This window comes from Danaus plexippus, chromosome 19 (genome assembly GCF_018135715.1).
Source record: "Danaus plexippus chromosome 19, MEX_DaPlex, whole genome shotgun sequence".
Taxonomy (NCBI): domain Eukaryota; kingdom Metazoa; phylum Arthropoda; class Insecta; order Lepidoptera; family Nymphalidae; genus Danaus; species Danaus plexippus.
In genome coordinates this window covers 1,752,404-1,774,961 of record NC_083549.1, presented here as the reverse complement: position 1 = coordinate 1,774,961, position 22,558 = coordinate 1,752,404, and the positions used below count along the sequence as shown (strand labels likewise).

The following is a 22,558-nucleotide window of genomic DNA, read 5'->3' as shown; positions in this document are numbered from 1 at the left end:
TGATTATGCAATAACAAATAAATTTACAAACTATTATGTATTTTTATTTCAAGTAATGTATATAGAACCTTATAAATTCGTTTGTTCTAGAATATTCATGTTCAAAATTTTAAATAAAATTTAAAATTTTTCATACAGTGCAATGAAATGAGTGCAGAGTCATTATTTATTACTATGTCTTGCATTTCATAATATAAGTTAGGAATCCATAAAAACAAAAATCTTAAAATATATACACTAGCATTCGTTTTTATCATATACAATTATGGTATATGTATTACACTATCGATTTCTAAAGCCGTATACTAGCCATTACTGGAAATCCTCATATCCATTTTGGGCTTAGACCGCTCGAAATTAAAAGCCGATAAGCCGATGTATATAGATATATTGTATTGAATAAATCTAAATTAAAAGTAAATTTTAGCATGTTATTTCGTACATAGCATAAATGTTTAATGTTAATTTAAATAATATACCACGCTTAAATACAAACTATTGTATAAGTCATATTAATTTTTTTTTTTTAATTCCGTTTCCTCGGGATTCCTTTTGATTAGACTTTCACGGATATAATTATTTATGATGCACATATTGTCTCTTTATCTTGTTTAAGCTTAATTATAGTTACTCGTTACAAGTAAAACAGAGATAGATAGAACTAGCACGAGCTAATAGGAATATATCGTTTGTGATAACAAACGAGACTTAACAGTTATCAGGTTATAATAAGAAGCCAAATATCAAAATTTTGTGTCAAATTTACCGTAATTCGTTTAGAGCACATAGTTAACAACAATGTCATCCGATATTACACGTATGATTTAACTTTAATACGTAAATGGTTTACGTATATGATTTTTAATGTTAATTAAAAACTACCAAACTAAATCGAATAGAAATATTATCATTATCTAAAGAGGAAAAATATTTTTACAAATAACGTTCGATTAAACTTTCCGCGTAGTTTAGTCGATAAATATTATTGTGATTTTGAATTTCATATGTATATTAAATTGTCTTTGCTAAAACTTTATACTGTTAAACAAATACGTACATACAAACTCGAAATTTTACATTCGTCTCACTGTGTGCCATACTGACACAGTTGTTTATTGTCGACATTCGATCATGAACGGTTTAAATTTCTGCTTGGAGTGAAATTATTTCTAATTTTTCTAGTTTTTACAACACCAACTCCAAACAACGTACTTATAAGTTTTTAATGACACCGAAAGAGTTTCATTTATTATAACTAGGATCAATAAAAATGTATAGACAGATCCAAATTGTGATATTAGTATATTTAGTTTTTGTTGTAACTATGATAATTGTGAGTGGTGACGCAAATGATGCTCAAATCCATCGCTATAAAAGATATCTAGGATTCAGCAACATTTCACACTTCTTTGTGAGTATATTTATTTAATGAATCCAATATGTAACAAACATTATGATTTATGTCACATACGTATTTCACATAAACTTTTTTTTTTAAACAACTTTAAACTATACACTACCCATATATGAAGAAAGATTTCTATAAGACATTCATAATATTATGAATATCTATGTCAGCAATTATTATTTTACCAAATTCCTAGTATTTTTCACTACATAGTGTCATGATATGACAATCTTAAGATTCTTTTTTTCGTTATTAGATCTTCTTCCGAAATGTATATTCTTATGAAATCGATCGTCACAAATTCAGTGCTTTTTTGCTTCCAAAATAGAATACTAAGAGTTTTGTAAGAACAAAAAAATTTTTTTTACATGCATGTAACATACATATTTTATTTTATTGATACATTAACACGTGACATAAGACTCACTCCTTGATAATTTACTGTTAATTTGAAATAATAGCTTCTTTACAAACTAAATCATCATCATTATGAAGCACTGCCAACTATATATATATATATATATATATATATATATATATATATAGGTATCATATCACTTATATATTAAAAATGAATGAATCAAAAATGTAGAACTCCATTTGATATATTTAAATGATTTGATAGAAATTCAATAGAAGAAAAATAATGTTCCAGGTCCGGCTAAATTTCAAAGCTAACATGGTCCCGTGGAACCAGATATTTGCACAAGCTATTGGATACCGCATGAATTGGGATGACCCGCCCGACTCGTTCCATCCTTACCATCACCTCAACAGGAGAGATGTGTATCACAATTTAGAAATCTTATTGGACAGGTATTTAAACTATTGTATGAAACAAAATGACTACCTCTAAGAGTAAAAAAAAAAATTTTAACAATTAAAATATAAAATTTATGTCGAATCAGTGATTCGACTGAAAACTTGGATTCATTAAAATTCAAGTGATAAACATTTCTTGAAGTGAAAAACGTATATAAAACACTGAAGGCCTATCACAGATTGAAACTGAATTAGCTTATTATTTAATTATCGATGAATCGAGAACCAACTCGTGGAGCGTGTTCAACACATCAATTTAATCAATAAACTACATTGATTCCTGCGAATAATCGTTTATGCTATGATATCTAAACGATTATTATCTAGCTTGAATACTTTAGTTTCCATCGCAATAGTCAATTTAATTGAAAGATGTTACGAGTTTGCTTAACAAGTATAAATAATACACTTTTTTGTATTTTATACTATACAAGATCAAGAAACAGAGCAAGGCTATATTTCACTTCCGCATACAACATGTTTATATACTTATAACAAAATCAGATTAAACAACGATTGCGTAACAGAAAGTAAAGTGCCCTTTTATTACAAATAATCAAACGGACGTTGAGTCTCTTCACTTAAAATTTGATAAGGTTGAAAAAAATATATTTCTAAATTTCAGAAACGGCTTAAACGGTTTTCACTGCGTACGACGGGCGATTTGTGAAGTTAATTCTTTATCTGACGCAAAGGGCATATATTTGAAAATTCTTCAAATGATTTTCAGGTAAAATTTATCAATGATTATAAAAAGATTGTTGTCTTTGGTTGACATCTAAATTAATGTTACGTTTCAGAAAATCACAAACTTTGGTAATGAACAAATGGCACGATTACACTGACGAGGATTGTCAACTTTCTATCAACTCATGTCCATTCTCAGTCATGGAAATATCAACTTATACTGATATCTAAAAACTAAAAATATATATTTTTTATTTGTTGCCCGGATGGATTTTTTTTTCTAATTTTGTTCATCAGACTTCCACTCGCATAGACTGTTTACCATAATGTCGGATTTAAGATTCCCTTCCTTTAAAGTTTTAATTTTTCTGGAAGTTCAGACAATAAACGTGAATTCTTTCTTATGTCCGCATAAAAAAGTAGAGCTTTTGTGAGCTTTTGACGAAGTTTGATATCGTTCAGCGCTTGTAAAGTTTGTTGGTTTGTAGGTTTAAAAATAATTTAAATTTTTCCTAACTTCAATTATATGAAAAACAAGAACTACTACTCATGACTACACTTTTCTAGTTTATTGTTTGAATCCTTCATATACTTCTACATCAAACATAATGGCTCAAAGTTACAACTACGGAGTAATATTGAAATTTCAAAATGTACAAAATAGTGAAAATAATAATACATCGTACATTTGAACATTTTGTTTACAAATAGTTAATCTCACTTTGTTAGTCAAGTTAGTTCTTAAACTTAATTCAAATGTAGTCTCAATATAATTATCATAAAAGAAATACCTTCCACTCACGGCATTTACTCCGTGCTTCTATTCTGAATAAAAGGTATTTTGAAAGACTTATTACCTCAGATTGAAACTAACTCAGATTCATGTGACAATTCAGCATTCACAAAACTCTAGATGTACCCCAATTTTATGGTGGGGCAATAGATATGATATTTAATTTTTTTAACAGGGAAACCCCCAATGTCAGTCGTTCCCCTCTTCTTTATTGTAACAGACCTATTCTCAAAAGTAATTAGGCTTTAATTAACAGAGGATCAACGTTTCTTCACGATATCGAACCAGTCCTTGTGAAATTGAAGTCATGGTATTATTCATCATGTACGTACAATGTACATATATATGTATGTTAACATACTGCCAACTTTGTGCATAATAATTTTATATTTGAGAAAATTTTATATCCTGTATTAAGATCACTGCTAAAAATACCTAAGCTCGTAATGTATTTTTCGAACTCCTTAATATGAATATTAATAAAAAGTAGAGAATTTGCTGTTTCTAACAAAACTAAGATTTATAAATCTTTAATAAATCGGATGCAAAGCAATCAAGATAAAAATAAAGATAAAGATAAAGATATAGATCATCATATAAGATAACATTTACAACAAATTTACAACATCATTTTATACAAACCAGTATGATTTTTTAGATTCATTTCATTAAGTAATTCAGAAAATTCTAAATGTATAATCTTTTTTAGAGTAAGCTCAATGCTGTCATCAAAAACTATACATTCAAGCCAAGCAAACTCTATTATTAAATTTACGACGCTTCACATAATTAACTAGAATAGCAAACAGAAAACAAGAAAAAAATTAAACACTTAAAATAAAAGTGTCTTGAAAAAAGTTCAGATTAATTAACTAGAAAATCTATATAGTTGGTAAGCCTTAGAACCTTGTGTAACATCTTTGTTTATCGTTCTTTACACGCGATGAACTTCCGTTCAATTTTATAATTGTTTGACATTGATTAACTCTATTGAAATATAATAAATCGTTAGTCACACAACACTACTACCGGTCCGTTAATTTTTGATCAAACAGCAGTAAAGCGAATTAATATTTGTCCAAACAAAGTATTTGTCGTAATGTTGACAGCTCCACATTATCAATACACACCTCTAATAAATTTTGATCCCCATTAATCCGTTTCTGATTCATTTGTACTGTGGTCACAATAACGCGATCATTGGAGTGATTTAGGTATTCGCAAAACATTTATGACTTATTGAAATTTACTCTTACAATATTATTAATTTTTAAATTATGATTGCCGATTCCTATAACCGTATATTTCCTTTCAATTGATTTTTATTTTTGCATATTTTTTCAGCCGGAGCTGTATAGTCTATATATGTTCAAGGGGATTATGTTAAAAATCCCTAAGAAAAATTTTAATCTTTCAAACTATAATCCATAAAATCCTTTATGTCTCCCTCAGGACACTGAAGCAATATCTTAATCAAAAATGACCTATGTTGCTTTGTAAGGTAGGATTGTAGTGAAACCACAAAGGACCTCAATCGGTTCACTATGGTGTATTCTAAAAGATGAATTTATTTCCCCATGAACGAGTCTTATCGATATTGGATGCAAGTACAAGCACTATAAAATTTTCTACGCTAAGCAATGCATATACAACACCATAAAAATCCCTATAGCGTTGTACATATCGCGTTAAGTATGACACAGACAAAAGACTACATACAAATATCAGAATTAATGAAATAATATTCGCTACTTTTGTAAAAAAAATCCTTTAAAGTTATTACTTTCACATATTAAAACCATTTGTATTTTTAGAATAAAATATAACAAATTTTATTGCATATTTTTAATGATTATTAGATATTTAAAACATGTTACTATGGATTTCAGATTCATAGTCTTGAGAGAGTATATTTGAGACCAAATGTATATAAATATACGTAATTGTATAAAGTCTGCACCTGCCTTTATGAGAGCTGAAGCGTGACTGGGGTATGAGACTCACTTAATTTACTGAAGTGATGTTCCATACAACAAAGTCTTTTACGAGTTTTTATGGAAGATACGAGTGATACGTTTTGAGGAACTGATTTCAGTAATCAACTTTACCTTAACTTACATAACTATGGATATTATTAATGAAAAATATCATTTGTCTGTGCATTATATACATATCAATTAAAGAAAAATATAAGAATGATAAATCAATACAGCGACAGAAATGAATATTTAATAAATGAAAATAATCATATAATAAAAATATCACTATAACGATAATTAAGCTATAGCGATTAAAGTATGTAAATACTCTATTCACTTTAAAATATAAACTAAAACAATGTATTATACTCTCAAAATAAAAACTACTTAAATAACAATTTATTCCTTATATTTCCTTTGAACAACATGCATAATGCATCGATAATTTTTACAATAGTTGCTATTCCAAGTCATCTCTCAATACACTAATCAAATCTAATAGGCTCTGTTCCTCCGGACAACCATTGTATATATAGCCACAGTTGAACATCTGCTTGCCTGCAGTTGCCGCATCCTTATACATTGACATAACATCCGACCAGTCAAAATCTTGCTTTTCAAATGCTGAATACCCGTAGTCTGGACTACAAATATACACGAAATTGTAGTCATGTATTTATCTTTGATATCTTAAACGTTTTACTTGAAAATAGTTGATTATTTATCTATAAAGGTAATGTAACATTAAGGTATATTAATCCTTAAAACAATCTTTTTATGTAAAAATGTTGAACACATTCTATCAGCTCTTTGAATAGTAAGTAATAACATCAATACAAAACGTTCAAAAGCATTATACGTTAGCTTACATTCTTGAAAGTTCCTATAATCTGCTTTGGATTCTGTAACACAACAGTGGAGTTTACAAGATACCACAGGGAATAGCTTGAAATTTACGCCATTATGATCTTTGGAGAGGTTTAAGATATATCGAGAATCTCTACTGTTTATTGTCCCCATGAAATTCAAATCAAACACGGGCTTTAATAGAGGAGAGAATTGTTATAACAAGCAGCTATAAACTATTAAAGGTATGTAACACATTAGTTTATAACACTAGAAAAGTTTTACTGTCTTCATCTAATTTACAGTTTTAAAATAAATTTGAATCGCAATCAATTTGACAAGTGTATACCTTACAAAAAAAACCAGAGTCAGATTCAAGAACCACCTATTTCAAAGTCGTTATACACTTACGTCAACAAAATATGTAAAATCTCTCCCACTAAGCCCTCATCTTCTAGTGGATATTGTGCATTTTCGCAGATTGCTCTCAACACACAATCCTGACCACCGAATCCTTTCCTGAAAAACACGTTGGACTCATTTACACGTCCATAATACTCTGCATCAAGGATGACCATTATACATTCAACAAACAGACGAGGAAAATTTAGTACATGCAACAGAATAAAAAAAAATGTTAACTTGAGAAAGTAATGATATTGTTGATAATTCTAATATTACTAATGATTTTTTCTCTTCGAAATCATGTTACCGATCAAAAAAATATATCATTTATTTTATTTACTACAAACATCGTAATTAGCGACGCTTAATTCTCAATTTTCATCGAATCGTAATACCCAGGAGACCCATTATAAGGTAAACCGCGCTTAGTGGAGCGGATAGGCCTTTTATATTGACTATCGTGATTTATAATTTTTGTGCTCACATTTATGTGGGTAGATAAATGTAAAAGTTTTATTTTTTCTGTTCCTTATACTTTTTGGACTCCTTGTTAATATTTATGTACATGACCTGTTTCTCATAAACGAGCTGTTTTTATTTAGATATTACGGGGCTTTGTATACCTTGTACACTCCCCGAAAGTGGATGGTTGTCTATTGTCATTGAAATTATTATTCTTATACCAGAATTCCCGTTCAAATTACCTTCATTGCCTAATATTAAAATGTAGAAATATATACTCACATTTCTAACATATCTGCTAACGATTTATAAAATACCAGCCTTTCATCTCTTCTTGATAGTAGATCAGCGTCTCTTTCTTCTCTAGACACTTCTTTTATGAAATAATACTGAGACAAACTTGATATGTTTTGAATCTGTAGATATTGATATTGGAAATTGGCAGCAAAAAGCAGACTAATGTAGTTTTCTACATGCACAGGTGCGGCAAATCCGATTAGAAGCTGAAATCATTATTGTTATATGTAATATTTGAGAATTGTTATTTGCTACCTTCGGCACATTTATCTCTTGATGGGTTATGAAAAATACATTTCTCTTACTATGATTACTCGCCTGTTTTAAAACAATGAACTTTTTTTAACTCTATGGTTATAATAAATATAACGTAAAACTTCACAAAATTAAAGACATTTTTTGTAGTGCCAGGTCAAAGTAATAATAATAACTAATCAGTTAAATATCCAATAAATATAGCTATGTTTATTGAATATTTAACAATTTATATGTCATTAAATAATTATTATTCTATCAGTCATTGACATAATGGAAAATAAAATACGTAAATTACCGCAAGCTAAGTCAGAAACGGAACTACATACATAGTTTTATTCAAAAGTATGCTTTCTAGTGACAATAACATTTGAAATCTTTGATAAATAATTATTTTATCAAGCAATTTATATTTTTCAGTAATTATTTAAATTATTTCTTTATCGGTTTGGCTCGCTGGCACTCCATTTGTTCCCTCATTGGATCGTACCGTGTTTAGCCTGATACCATTCCGAGCTGTTAAATTTGTGGCATGACCATAAATTCCAAGAAGGCCCGAAAAATTGATTGCCCTTTGAGATCTGTTTTGCGACCAATGTAAAAGATCTATTGATTGTTCCCTGTTCAGAAATGGAAATCCCCTTGTACTTATCCGACAAACACGAGTCGAACAGAGGACCTTTCACAAGAAACTCGATTGAGAGATAGCATCTTTTAGTATACTTTTATACAGAAACAGTACCATTTTTCCATTACCTTTCTCGCAAGAACATGTCGAGAAAAAAAGTAAAGGTGTTTACTACGAAAACTGACTAAAACAAATCCACAACATATGGAGAAACAATTTTATCTAATTATAAACAAAAAAATCCATTATGTCCAAAGTTATGCTACCAATATGATAGAGATGAATCTGACATCTCCACTAGTACAAATGTCACAGAATGTCTAAATAACGGGATGTAACATTGATTTTGCTAATAATCTTATTTTTAAATAATTTATATAAGTCTTCAGTCTTCTAGTTTCTGTTTGATCTTGTGCCTGCAACTTTGTTTAAGTGCCAATTGCCAAGAATTCTAAGATAAACATGAATAAATTTACATTCATATAAGCTGTGCTTTTTGATATGGAAAATAAAACTTACAATGCTATTTTTGAAAGCTTTCACCTCTCTAAATCATAGGTTCATAAAGTTTTACTACGATGTCGGTACTCTTTGCATTCCTCACATCTAACATATTACTTGATTCCAATGTTAAAAGCTCATGTACTATTCACAAACAATATTTCTTATATTTCGTAACTGTCAAAAGCTGCAACTCTTTCACATTTATACATCTTTAGAAAGGAATTAAGTTTTCCTTATAAATTTAAGTTAACCTCCAAATTTTAACCATATATATACAGATATGATTGACTAAAAAAATTTTAAAGTAATATTTTTCAAGTAATAAAACTATAAAAAGGCTGATTTGGCTCGTTAAAGGTAGCATACCACAGGCTTATCTAGAGACCTTAAAGTCTTTATACTATATACGAACTTTTATAATCTTAATAAGATATACGAACTTTTAATAATCTTATATTTTTAAAGAAAACAATTGAGTATTCTGTTATAAATCTTCTAAAAGAGAATCCTTTGTCTTGCACTTTTATAAAAGCGTAAAAGCTATGGCTATATCTTTTTTGTTACGTGCTTAAATAAATTAACAAAAGTATCCCATTTTTAAAAATACAACCTTAAACTTCAAACCATATTGGAAGTTTTGAAGATAAGTGTAATCAATCGCAATTTTTTTAAATATATAACAGAGCATAATTATTGTTTTTATTTAAATGTAGTTTAAAATAGTTTATCAGATAATAGTACCTTATACGTTCCTCCATATGGATAAACTAGGGGAAGACTATTTATTTGCCTCTTTTCTCGAAAATTTTCTTCAAGGGATTGTGAATTTTCCGATTTAAACGTCTTCAATGTTGCGATCATAAATACTAAGATGAACAAAAACCTGAAAAGCATATGATTTCAAATATAATAATAAACATATTTAAACAATCTTATTCAAATTAGGGAATATAATGACACATATGATTACCGCACAAGTCAATATAATATGAATTATAACCATTTACATAAAAAAAAAATTAAAGTATATACATTTTGATACATTTTGTGTATTAATTTGAACCATAAACAAAAAGATGTGGACTATCCAAATGAAATTTATTTAGTAGAAGATTCCATAAAAACAAGTAAGCTAATAATTTCCTTACCTTTCATTAATCATCTTGTTTGTCAAAGAAAGCACAAAGCACACATGTTTCCTCAAAAACCCTACGGCGTGCGTCAGGTTGTGACGAAATTTCGGCTCCACGGCACACGTCTTTAGGAATAGTAAGGCTGCGTCTATACGTGAAAATAAAATTAAATTTGTACCACATGAAACCAACCCTATGTCATAAAAGATAATATATGTCTTTCTAAAATACAAATAATGTAATCATCAAAGTGAATAAACAGAAAAAATATATAATTTTTTACTTCATACTCTCATAAGAACGCTACTAATGTCTACTTACTAATCGTATTCAATAACTTGGGACCAAGTAGATATATTAAAATCTATTTGAAGAATAAAGTACTATACTTTTTTTATTTCATAATAAATCGTAAATATAAAATCAATAACGTGAATACAGCCTTATAAGTAAATCTCAAGAGTCACATGATTTTGAACTGCACTAATTTGTTTACCTAACAACAGACGAGTCACGAGAAGACCAGGCGGATCTATTAGGTGTTAACTTTAACACACTTGTAACTAGTTTAACCGTACTGTGTAATTAGATAAGTGACATCCATGAATATCGTTCCCGGTTAATTTCAGTTAAATAAAATATATCTATAAAGTTCTTACTATAATCTGTGAATGGTGAAAAACTAATTGGTATTATTCAGTAACATTTTATACTTATCCATTGACGATAATAGTTTTAAAATCTTATAGATACTAACTTAATGTGTAATTCACAAATTGCAAACGGTTTAATTTATGCAAAACGGACACAACAATACACTTACTGTATCTTTCTGGTTGCCTCTAAGACATCACGTACACATTTTATAATGTTGTTTAATGATAGAATTCTTATCTCCACAATATTTACGACCATCATCTCCTTTTTACCGATCGAAACTAGTTTGGAAATAACCGACAACTCACATAGAAGTCGAAGGCAGCTATTGTTCCCGAACTCTACACTACTGCAAGTAAGATTTTAAAGTAACCTTTACTTATCTCACTCCCAATAGCTTAAGTGGATGTGTAAATTTTGCATGTATTATAATTGTGAACAACGTTCTTTCTTCATATTCTAAAGCTTACCATCCAAAATAAATGTAATTAAAGACGTAATGACAAACTTGAAATACTCATAAAAGTACTTCATAATTAAAAAGTCAGACATGATCTTTTATTTAGAACTATTTCATTCACAAGATTCTGAATACACTTAGAATTTTTGTGATGTATATATTTCCTAATTGGAGTACATTCATCTTCTAACAAATATCGTAATCAACTTTACTTGGCATCGCAGGCAACTTGACATAGTATGTGGAAAGGTCAAATATCCTTATATAAAATGTCATTAATACATATTTTCAACATATATGTTTATTTTTTGTCGCAGTAAAGCATTTCTATACCAGAAAAGATTGGCAACAGCTAATTCTTATCCAATCAGTGTTTTATAATCTATCGTAAATTTGAATCTACGTAACTAAAAAAGAATAAGACGCTTTCTAAAAATCGTCCTAAAAATTTATTTGTCTGCAATCACTAACGTTGGTTCTTCGAAAGTTTAATGATAATTTGCTTTAAAACATTATCAGCTGTTCCTTTGAAAAACTATAGCAAGAGATGATAAAGATTACTATACGATATATTATTACAGCGCGGTGATATAGTGTCTAACTCGCGAATACTTCGAAGTTATCAAGTGATAAAGCATGGACGTTATTAACGACCCTTCTCTATCTGCCTGTCAGTTTGTTGTATTATATTTGTCTGTTTATATTATATGTTGAAATATGAATATTTACACGATTCTGAATCATTGGCATTTAGAATTTATTTGTGGTTTTCAAGCTAAAAATCTTATATTCATAAATTTCAGTGCAACTTTGGCATGGCAATTCCAACTCCTGACAAGGGCATAATTGTTAATTGGGCTATCCAGACAAACTTTCAGCTGCCGTGGAACAGGTCCCAGATCCCAGTGGACATATTTGAAGCCAACTCAGGTTATGTTGGCACAGCAAGAAAAAAACGCGATCTGGACTTACAGTACAGGAATAATGCTAAACTGTATCACTTTTATAAGCCATCGAAGATATTGTTACTGGGTAAGAAGCTTCAAATTTTCTAATATTTTAAAATAAATTCTATGCAATTAATTAAATAAATCAAAATCATTATGCTACAAATAATACCATACCAATCAATCGTTTACTGAACAAAGCAATAGACGGAATAAAATATAGAAAAATGTACAAGTAATTTAAATAATATAATTCAAAAATTATTTATCACTTTTCTTAATAATAACACTAAGCTATTGTTTTCATAAAATCTGTTTTAAAATAAACATTTCAGCTAGTTTTAGGAATTTAAAGTTTTTATAGAAGTGTAATTGGCTAGACGTTTGGTCTAACGAATGTTGGACGTACGCCAATCATGCTATTGATTGCAACAAAATGCAAAAATTTTAAACAAAAAATTCTGGCGGTTTAAATCGTGTATTGTTTCGGCCTTTTGGTTATTTAAAGCTTATTTTATGACCCCCGCAACCGGATTCGAAAACGCGGCGCTCTTAAGGTGATTTTAAATGCTACTAAAAAATCCTTAAATATAAACACTTACCCTTAAAACGTTATATAATCCATCTTATAGAATAATATTAATCTAAGATCTATGTTTATATATGTATTACGTTTTACCTTTAAACGGAACGATATATTAAATAAATCAGTGAACCGAATTTTATCAATTTGAACAACATAAATTATTTGGGCCAGTGACCTGGACATTTCTAGTAAAGATCTTTTATATTATAACACGAAATTTATATAAAATTTTGACTCGTTTTAAGTTTCTAGAAGCTTTAGGAAAACCTTACCTCAAAGACCAACTTCATATACCGAGCCATAAAACAATGGAGGTATGTGAAAGATTCAAGGATGGGAGAGATTTATCTACGATATGACAGTGCCACTGCATCGGAACCAGATAAATGGTTTTGTCAATGTCGTTTTCCGAATGTGATTTTATGCTATTTACAGTCTTTATTCTTGTGTTATTTAATATATATAACTCAAACATATAACCTACTTCATAATACAATGCATGCTAAATTCAATCATATAAAATGTATAACAAACAATGTACCCAAATGTAATAGGAAGATTTAATTATCTTCATAATTTAAAATATACTTCTACTAATATTTTAAAACGGGAACTGATATAATAATTTGCGGGTACACGCGTTAAGCTCCGACAAAAGCTAATTCTTTATAATTACACCGGCGTTATTTGAATTTTATTCATTTCAATTAAGTCTTCGACATCTGTTTTTGATGTGAAATCGATACTGGCTGATGTAAAATTAATGTCGAAGAATTATGTACTTTTGTTTCACGGAACATCGCTGAAATATATATAATTAGATTTGATCATTATTATATTTACGTTATAAAATCATTCGTTTATAAGAGATAAAACCAAACCAAACTTTATATTATGAAATCTGACACATCAATTATTTCTTGATAAAATAATTTTGCTTTCAATTACACTAACAGCTACTTATTTTTTATAATTCCTATAATTTTTCTTACGCCATTGGCGATGTCATGCCATAATAATATACCATCTTTTCCCATTTTCCTTATTAAGATAGCTCTATATTTTTCTATTAGATACAGCCCTTGAGTTTGACCAATTTGTAACAAATCATTTCTCTTTCTTATTGATAAAATGCATCGCTATTTGAGTGCTGTAATTCGATTTTTGAACTTAATTATAAATAATATTATCTATAATTCATTTTATGTCACGAATAGACATTTCCCTATAACAATATTATCAAAAGGGAACCGTTTCGTTACTGCATCTACTAAAAAAATTTCCGTGCTGATAAAAGAGGAAATTCGATTTGCATTTTTGTTTCATTCCAGAATGCAATAGATACTGTTTTGTGATGCCTTTTACATTGAAGTTTAAATAAGAAAGAGCTATTTTAAAAAAAAAAAGTCGCAATACATTACATTTCTAAGCCTAGCTATAATTATTTTTAATGTAAGAGTGAATCCTTAATACATTAAAAAATATATTAAAATTACTTTTAAGTTACTGCAATAGCATCCGTTTCTGTTCAAGTATATAAGTCACATAACAATACAATGTTAAAATAAGCTCCGTATTTATCTTATTAATAGAGGAAAATTGCGTTTCCGTAACAGGAAAATATTGGTCCGTTTTGCCAATCATTCATATTTCTTCATTAACAATATTATTGACAAAACAAATAAAAGTCTTATTAGTTCCAAACGAATCATAGTGAACCCTTGACATGGTTCTCTCCGTTAAGAATACTCTTAATTATTAAATCTGGTAACATATTATAAATAACTTACTTAAAACTGTGAGTGTTGTGCTATTATGTGTGTGTACTTATCCGAGACGAAGTTCAATATGATTTTTTAATTCATTTGCTTAGTATAAAATCTAAACTAAAACAAAAGACTATCGCGGTCTTAAAAAAATTATATTTTTAAGATTAATTTAATGCTGCTCAATGTACGGTCCTTTTAAAATATATTTCAACCGTATGTTTTTCAAAAATATCACTTCATCCGGAGCTTGATATTGTTTTGCTGCTTCGCTAGTAAGGACGATAATACCGATATATTCACATACATACGAGTACATGTATTTGTAATCTGCTTAAACATACATTTTTAATGTGATCTCCGCGTCGACGCTATCTACTATGAAACTAACCTATATACTACTATAGTCAAATATAAAACGAAAGATTTGTATGAATAAACATAAACTATGAGACCTGAATGGATATTTCGAACTTTTATTTAACTTTGACGGCTGGACTCCATTACAAATAATTATTGAAATAAATTTTAACTTTCCAAATAAAAATAAAATTATATTATCTTTGATAGCAATGTACTCTTATAGAATAAATATAATTTTTAATCCTTATGTTTATTGATTAATTTCAGATTTGGACATAATGGCCAAGGATGTGTGCTTCGCACCCTGTGCCAGCTTGGAGCCGAACCACTCCATACAACGGGTGAGGACGATCTTCTTCACGAAATAGCCACATATGTACTCAAGTAAGTTGAAAACTCATGAGGAGTAAGGATATTTTCATTAAAACAAATTATAAAAAAATATTTTCCTCTCTTAAGCGTATGTCATATGTGATTATATTAATGAGATCAATACTATCCCAGTAATAGTTTACCTCGTAATTAATGAATTGAACTCCGAAGTCGCTAGCCTATTGCTGGTCGACTACGGAAATAGTGATTAAGATTATTTTTTTCAGTAACTGTCTTTGATATGATACATTTAGTTGCGGACACAAGGAGTCATCGTAGAGATAAAAATATATTTAAAAAAAGAAAAATTCTCAATCATAATTTAATTTACATTACTCTAGCGTACTGGCAAAAATTTTTTCACTATAATGGACGTTACTTCATGACCTACCTGTATATTATATATAATTTAGTTATTTTTCGCAAGAAACAGCGGCGTACAGGAGTATATCCTCCCGGTTTTATTAATAACGCTTTCCTTGATGGTTATAAAGTTAATCAACTCTTTTATGAATTTAGCTTAAAGATTAAGTTGAAAATAGTACTTATAAAAAATGTTATCAAAGAAACTGTACCGTTATTTATTCTTACTAACAACCAGTTTATATATTAATAGAAAAGCTAAAATATTTAAATCACAAATCATATCCATCTTTGTAAAATCTAATATCTAGTGATATTAAACGGTTATGTCATGAATACTCATTTACTCGTCACACACACACCTCGTCTGCCCGTGTTCACGGTTGCTGCAAGGGAACCGAAACGTCGGGATTATGTAGTTTTTAAATAATAAAATCCGCGTAGTAAATCCGAATAATACTAGTTTCATTTATACTCATTAATGGTTGAAAAATATACTAGCACAATGACAGCTAACACAACAACAGCTAACACAATGACAGCTAGCAAGCTGTACCTGGTTCACAATAAGGAACATATTCAAGGACCGGCGTTGATGACTTAGCACAATTACGTTTTTACTGTTACCTTTACTCTTTAACTGCGTCATCAGTCCTTAAGTTCGCGTTAGAGTGGAATCAATTCACTTTATAGTGACTTGTAGAACTACCACCAGTGACGTGTTAAGGTAGAGGTAGCTTGTCCCAACGGTTATGAAACTTGTAAACATGAGAATCTTCATACTTTCTTATGAAAATTTTTGTAGTGTACATAAAAACTTGGAAGAAATGTGGTGTCTGTTTATGTTTTATCATGCGTACGTATCTATGGTAAAGACTCATTGCCGATGTTTCTTCTAATAGCCACACGTCGCCTGTCATACACACAGGTTTTTGATTTATATTAACATTATTTATATATAAAATGGTTCCTTTTTTCCAACATATAACCTGAACTCATATTAAAATATTTAATTCTAATCGATATATTTACTGTCTTGTTCGACGATGAAATAAAATTGTATCAGGGTTGGACTAAATCTATAATTTTTGTAGCTTAACAACGATTGTATTTATCTCCTATCTTTACCACTAAATTTGGATTATTCTACGAGATATTACAACATGCAGAACATGCTTTACAATTTCTATATAATATATAAGTTACACGCTTTTACAGAAGAAGATACTTAAATTTTTATTTATTTATTCTTAATAATGTTTTATTTTATATGTTATGTAAAACCTTCATGATTATTTTGCAGTTAAGTAATATTTTTTCATTTATTATAAAACATACATTATTATTTAATATAATATTTCTAAATTAAAAACGCTAGATATTTTTAAATAACTATTGAAGTTTTAATATGACTAGTACATTTTCATTTATATTATATGAAAATAAAGAAAAAAATTTTTTTTATATTTAGTTTTAAAAGGAAACTTTGCTTCTCCTTATAGGGTATTATAACGCTGTTCTATTCTAGACCACTCTCGTATTGCATGTCCATCTAATTTCTTATTTAACATTACATTTGGGAAACATCTAAATAAAATTCAAATTAAATTTTAAAGTTGCGAAACAACAACTTTATCGCATCAGCGTATTTCATCAGTAATTAGCTTCATTGCATTTTAATCGAATAAAGTGCACGGCGACTCCCTAACTTAATAATTACATTTTTAACGACCTGCATTAATTAAATATATTTTCTTTTAGTATATTTATTACCGCCACATAATTGGAGCTTTAAGAATTTAAGTTAATAAAAAATTAAACTAATATTTTTCGGATAACTAAGCGTATTTTATTATTTTAAGAACTACATACTCCCGACGTTTCGGTTGGTGCGAAGTATTAGTTTCATTTAAATGAATACTCGCAAAAGTGTTAGATCACATTAATAAAAAATGTTTTTCATTAAGTTTGTATATTGGATGTTCTATAAAATTTCCATTTAATTTCAGTCCTCTTAACGACATTGAAGATGGTGTGAGCGAAGAGTCAATGCCCTATATAGAAGCGCTTCAACACGGTCGACAACACAAGAATTGTATTAAAATTTACGACAATTGTTCATTATCACTAATAGATTTGTTTACTATGTTACATTAGTGCTATTAATTAAACATTTATATAGAATTAAATATATGTTCAGTTCTGGAACTTAGATTTAGTTATAGGAATATATGATTTTTTTATTTCTTTTATTATTTATTATAAGGAATAAAAAAATTTAAAGAAAGATGAAATTTATATGTAAGTTTTATACATATAACATTTTATAGATTAACACTAAGATTATTGTTAGGTCGTTCTTAAATATTGATTATGATTTTGCACTACTACTTTGGTAGTTTCTGAATCACCAGTCTTTTTCATAAAGATAAATTGGTATTTAATTCATAAGTAAAATATTGAAACAGCATGTATTCAATTTAAGAATATGCTTACAGTAAAGGATACAGAATGTACACTCTTCATATATTGAATATTAAAAAATATCCCAGTATATTTTTCAAGGGATTTCAAGAAACTTTAAAGCATAGTCATTAGAACCGTAATAATATTTCCAAAATCATTTTTTAACTCAGTTGACTAGCGAGGTTGCAGATATGTATAATTTGTTATAAAGAAACAAAAAGTCCCCATAAAATAATTCAAAGGTCAAGAAAAAGACGATTATAATTAAAGACTATTTAATATAATTTTAATAGAGTCCAAATTTATGCAGCGTTTCCATTCCGATGCCGGTAAATGTTTCTAGAATTGAAGATTCACATTCAGGGAAGAGTGATTCGCAATTTCGACCGACGTCTCTTCCAAGTCTTTCAGCAGCATGGTACTCGTTGTCTGTGTGATGTGACAGACTGTCCTTGGTTGTTGACGGACTGAAATTATTGTAAAAATTAAAGCAAATAAATAAACGCAAATCTTTTTTTCTTACCTGCTTTTAAGAGGAAACATTTAAATAAATATTAGATGTTACCTAAAACTGATTTATATAATATAATAAATATTATAACATTTTAGATGAGGAACATTATTTGAATAAAATCAAGGTTCAATAGACAACATTAAAACACAAAAATATTATTTAAAACAGAAAAAATAACTGTATTAACAAACAAGAATTTCAAACATTTCAGAAGTCGAAATCTCCGTCACCTATCTATTACGACCCGACATCTTTATTAAGCTTTTATAGACTACAAGTAGCCAGGCACTTACGTGAATAATATATGGCCAATTTCTCCGAGCAACCCGTTCTCGTATGTGAAAGGCACCTCGGCTGCCTCGCAGATGGTCCGCAACAAGCAAGGCCGACCTGAATAACCGTACCTGAGGATTTTAATAAAATCTTTATAACATTTCTAAAAGATTAACAATATTATTACTTAATTTATAAGTCTACAGTTAATCAACAACTTTGACTCGACAAATTTACTTTTCAACCTCTTATTAAAACTAGAACTAAATGTTAAAAGATTAAGTAAAGTTCGGACAAATTCAAGTATCCGTTTATACGCTTTGTCATCTGAATCAGTCCCTTAACTTTTAAACAATGTATACAAAACATAAACAATAACTCGGAGCCAGCTTTGGTGAAATCAACAAACTTAATCCGTGAATGCGAGGAATAAAAGCAACTCTGAGGGGGTGAAGTTTACTCAAGTCGTCAACAGGGTATTGAAAAACTTTTAGTTCTTCTGAAGAAGGCTATTGTAATAATGTTAGGTTAAAAGAATTATTTCTTATGTAAAATCATTTCCATTTTCCAACTTACCTTCCATCATGTGTTCCATAATTTTATAGAAATCCCATCTATTCATTCTTTGTGGTTCTTCTTCTTCTTCTAAATGATTGCGATCGATTAGTTCTTGGCGACGGATGGCTTCATCGAGAGGCAGTTCTGTGTTTACATCTGACAAATCAATAGCATTCATAGCGCCTCCTTCCGAATAAACGAGTGATCTTTTTCTTCGTGTATCATTGAAAGTGATATCAACCAAGGTATCGTTATCCGTGTCAGATATAACTTCTAATTCCTTATCCACGTCTCTAGAAGTATCTATACTGTTTCTTTTATCATCGTCGCCAGCATCATCATTACCGTCCATATCTCTTGATACCGTGTTAGCAAATCCATAAATTCTACTCGTATATTCCGAACTATTTGTTGGTAAGTCATATTGAAATTTGATTACAGTACCAACAGTCACAGACGCTTCTTTTAAATCAACCGGAACTCCCAGACCGATAATGAACTGAGGATCAAAATATTAATATAATTGCAATACCAATTTAAATACATATCAGATTTTATTCACAAATGCATTCGATAATCAATATCTATCTAACTAATCAAGCATCAGCTATTACACTAAAATTTGAAATCGGGAAACGATCAAATGTTATTGCTATACTCCTCTGGCGTGGTTTTATTATTTAATAGGATTGGTCCTTTCTCCGCGTCGTTTAGTTTTATTGGTTATTAAACCTTATTGTAAGGTAACTTATTAATAACCATTGCTTTTAACAAGTTGAGCTTCAGATGTAATAAGTTGTTAATAGAGCAATAAATATTCCGTTCCCTCCTGTAGATCCTATAACGTTTTTATTAATATCAATATTTATGGCTCAAGATATTTACTTACTTTTTCATACTCTGAGTGCCATTGGTTCGATTATAATGAATTCATAATTTTGCTTTTATTATTCTTAATCGAAAAATAAAGCGGGTCGTGAACAATGTTAGAAACAAAATAAATTTACATTTAAATTTTAAACATAAATGTATTTTATTATGATGTAAGCTATTTTTTTGAAAAAGGTATGAACATAAATAATGAATTGTCGAAAGCTACAGTCAACTTGACTAAAGGCACACAAAAATCATCGAAGATAAATATAAAATTAACTCGAGCGGAGCGAGAAAGCGTGAAACTTAATTGCATTTGAATTCACGAACAAAAAAAATGCTTCGTTAAGCCGATGCGAGTTAAGGGAAATATCATTTACTTAAGTTTATATGTTCAATTCGATTTGTATTGATGAAATAAAAATTACAAATTTAATACCTGAGTCCTTGCGGGCCCTCCGTTCGGATACACGAGGTAGCGTTTGCTCCTCGTCGCATCTGTGAAAGGCGCGAGGAAATTGAGCAAAATTAACATCAGCAGCATCGTTACAAACGTGCAGTTCAGCCGTTGATGTGTGAATACGATGTAAGATAAAATGTAGAATGTTTGCTTAGCGACATACGCCTAATGAACCGTTATGTTTTCCTAGCGATTTGGGTTGCGAACGGCAATTTGTGATCGGCGAACTAGTTATCTAACGTCATGTGCCATAGTTGTTTTGTAAAGAATTTTCAGCGGAGGCTTCGTAAACTGAAATAGGTCAACTTTTCAGAGAACTTTATTCGTACAACATTATGAATATAAGGTAGATTGAAAACAACATATTCAAAGACAAACTCGTTAAGTCTTGTATTAAAGTCAATGTTGAATATGAATTTGTATTGAATGAAAAATAAATTACTTTATTATTTAAATCAAAATATCTCACAGATAAGACATAGGACATACATTCTGTTTGTCATCAACAATGGGTAGTAATTGAATTGTCATGATTTGTTGTACACAATGTATTCGTTGCGTATCGCCGTCGACTCGATTTTCTTTTATTTTTAAACTATGATTGTAGCAAGTCCTTTTCCGGCCTTAATTTATCCTATTATAGTAACCCCACCAAAACCTTGTAGTCTCCAAAATAAAAACCTTTCCGCAAAAAGTGACAAATCTTCTTACTTTATTCATATTATAAAATAGTTACAGAAAGCTTAAGTTTTATTTAAAAATATATATTTTTTAATTTCATCATCATTTTAACATGAGTTTGTAAGATTAATTAAATTTTAATAAAAAAAAACATTTAGTTTCAAACGAACATTCTCGTTTTTAGCCGTTCAATTGAGTCTGCGATCTATAAAGGACAATAAAATTAAAATCCTCGATGTCGATAGTCATACATTATGATAGATATAGTGCGTCCCAAAAGAATCACATTCCAATTAAACCAGAATATTTCAAAAGCTGAGAACCATCAATATTGTAATCCAACTGAGGAATTCCTCAGGAACACAGCCAAGAATCATTGATTACACTTTCAGTAACTTAAATTAAACGTTTAAAGCTTTCCTTTGGGCACATATATTATAAAGAAGCAAAATTGTTCCATTAGAGCAGTATCAATTAATAACTTATATATGACCTAAACTAGTTCTGTGAGGTCAAATGAAAATTTACTTTGGTATTAATTTAGAATACCGCTTCAACTACCAATATTTAAACAGCACGAACTAATTTAACTGCTTGCATACTGGATCGGTAAATGAGACGCAAAACGGTTGCCATATATTAGCATAACATGCAATAGCCAACAAAAAGATGCGCCAGGTCAACATACAAACCTATTATTACTTTAATAATAAAAACTATAATAGATACCTTTTTCTTTATTTTTAAATAGATTATAATATTTAAACGCTAAACATTTACATTGTTTTACAACACATAAATTCTATAGATTCTATTGAAATTAATAAAAAAGTCGTAATATATAGAATTAATGGCAGTTCTAGATAATTTTTAATCTATGATTATACAGAAACAAGAATTATAAACGTGAAAGCTTTGAGCTTAAACATGAAATTAGGTACGTTTTGAACGACCGCAGTGTAATGGTTGGAGTTCTATGTCGATGTTCATGAAAATATTA

General features: G+C 29.3%; 4 protein-coding genes across 4 annotated transcripts; 2 read left to right on the top strand and 2 right to left on the bottom strand.

Annotated features, from left to right (window-relative positions):
• The first annotated feature begins 1,124 nt into the window (after positions 1–1,124).
• LOC116768180 (uncharacterized) lies at positions 1,125–3,148 on the top strand. The gene is made up of 4 exons (XM_032658844.2): positions 1,125–1,411; positions 2,064–2,224; positions 2,856–2,960; positions 3,031–3,148. Exons 1-4 carry the CDS (start codon positions 1,271–1,273, stop codon positions 3,146–3,148), a joined length of 525 nt encoding a protein of 174 aa, XP_032514735.2. The 5' UTR covers positions 1,125–1,270.
• A 2,884-nt stretch (positions 3,149–6,032) lies between these two features.
• Positions 6,033–11,193, bottom strand: LOC116768158 (uncharacterized). The gene is made up of 6 exons (XM_061523655.1): positions 11,043–11,193; positions 10,235–10,367; positions 9,828–9,969; positions 7,685–7,905; positions 6,947–7,054; positions 6,033–6,333 (listed from the first exon to the last, which is right to left on the bottom strand). Exons 2-6 carry the CDS (start codon positions 10,246–10,248, stop codon positions 6,150–6,152), a joined length of 669 nt encoding a protein of 222 aa, XP_061379639.1. The 5' UTR covers positions 10,249–10,367; positions 11,043–11,193; the 3' UTR covers positions 6,033–6,149.
• On the top strand, positions 10,751–17,936 carry LOC116768157 (uncharacterized). Its single transcript, XM_032658816.2, has 4 exons — positions 10,751–11,231; positions 12,140–12,368; positions 15,266–15,382; positions 17,743–17,936. Exons 1-3 carry the CDS (start codon positions 10,980–10,982, stop codon positions 15,364–15,366), a joined length of 582 nt encoding a protein of 193 aa, XP_032514707.2. The 5' UTR covers positions 10,751–10,979; the 3' UTR covers positions 15,367–15,382; positions 17,743–17,936.
• Positions 17,937–18,415: 479 nt separating this feature from the next.
• On the bottom strand, positions 18,416–20,993 carry LOC116767993 (uncharacterized). The gene is made up of 4 exons (XM_061523656.1): positions 20,857–20,993; positions 19,559–20,043; positions 19,007–19,117; positions 18,416–18,666 (listed from the first exon to the last, which is right to left on the bottom strand). The coding sequence occupies exons 1-4, from the start codon at positions 20,959–20,961 to the stop codon at positions 18,486–18,488; spliced, it is 882 nt and encodes a 293-aa protein (XP_061379640.1). The 5' UTR covers positions 20,962–20,993; the 3' UTR covers positions 18,416–18,485.
• Positions 20,994–22,558: the final 1,565 nt, after the last annotated feature.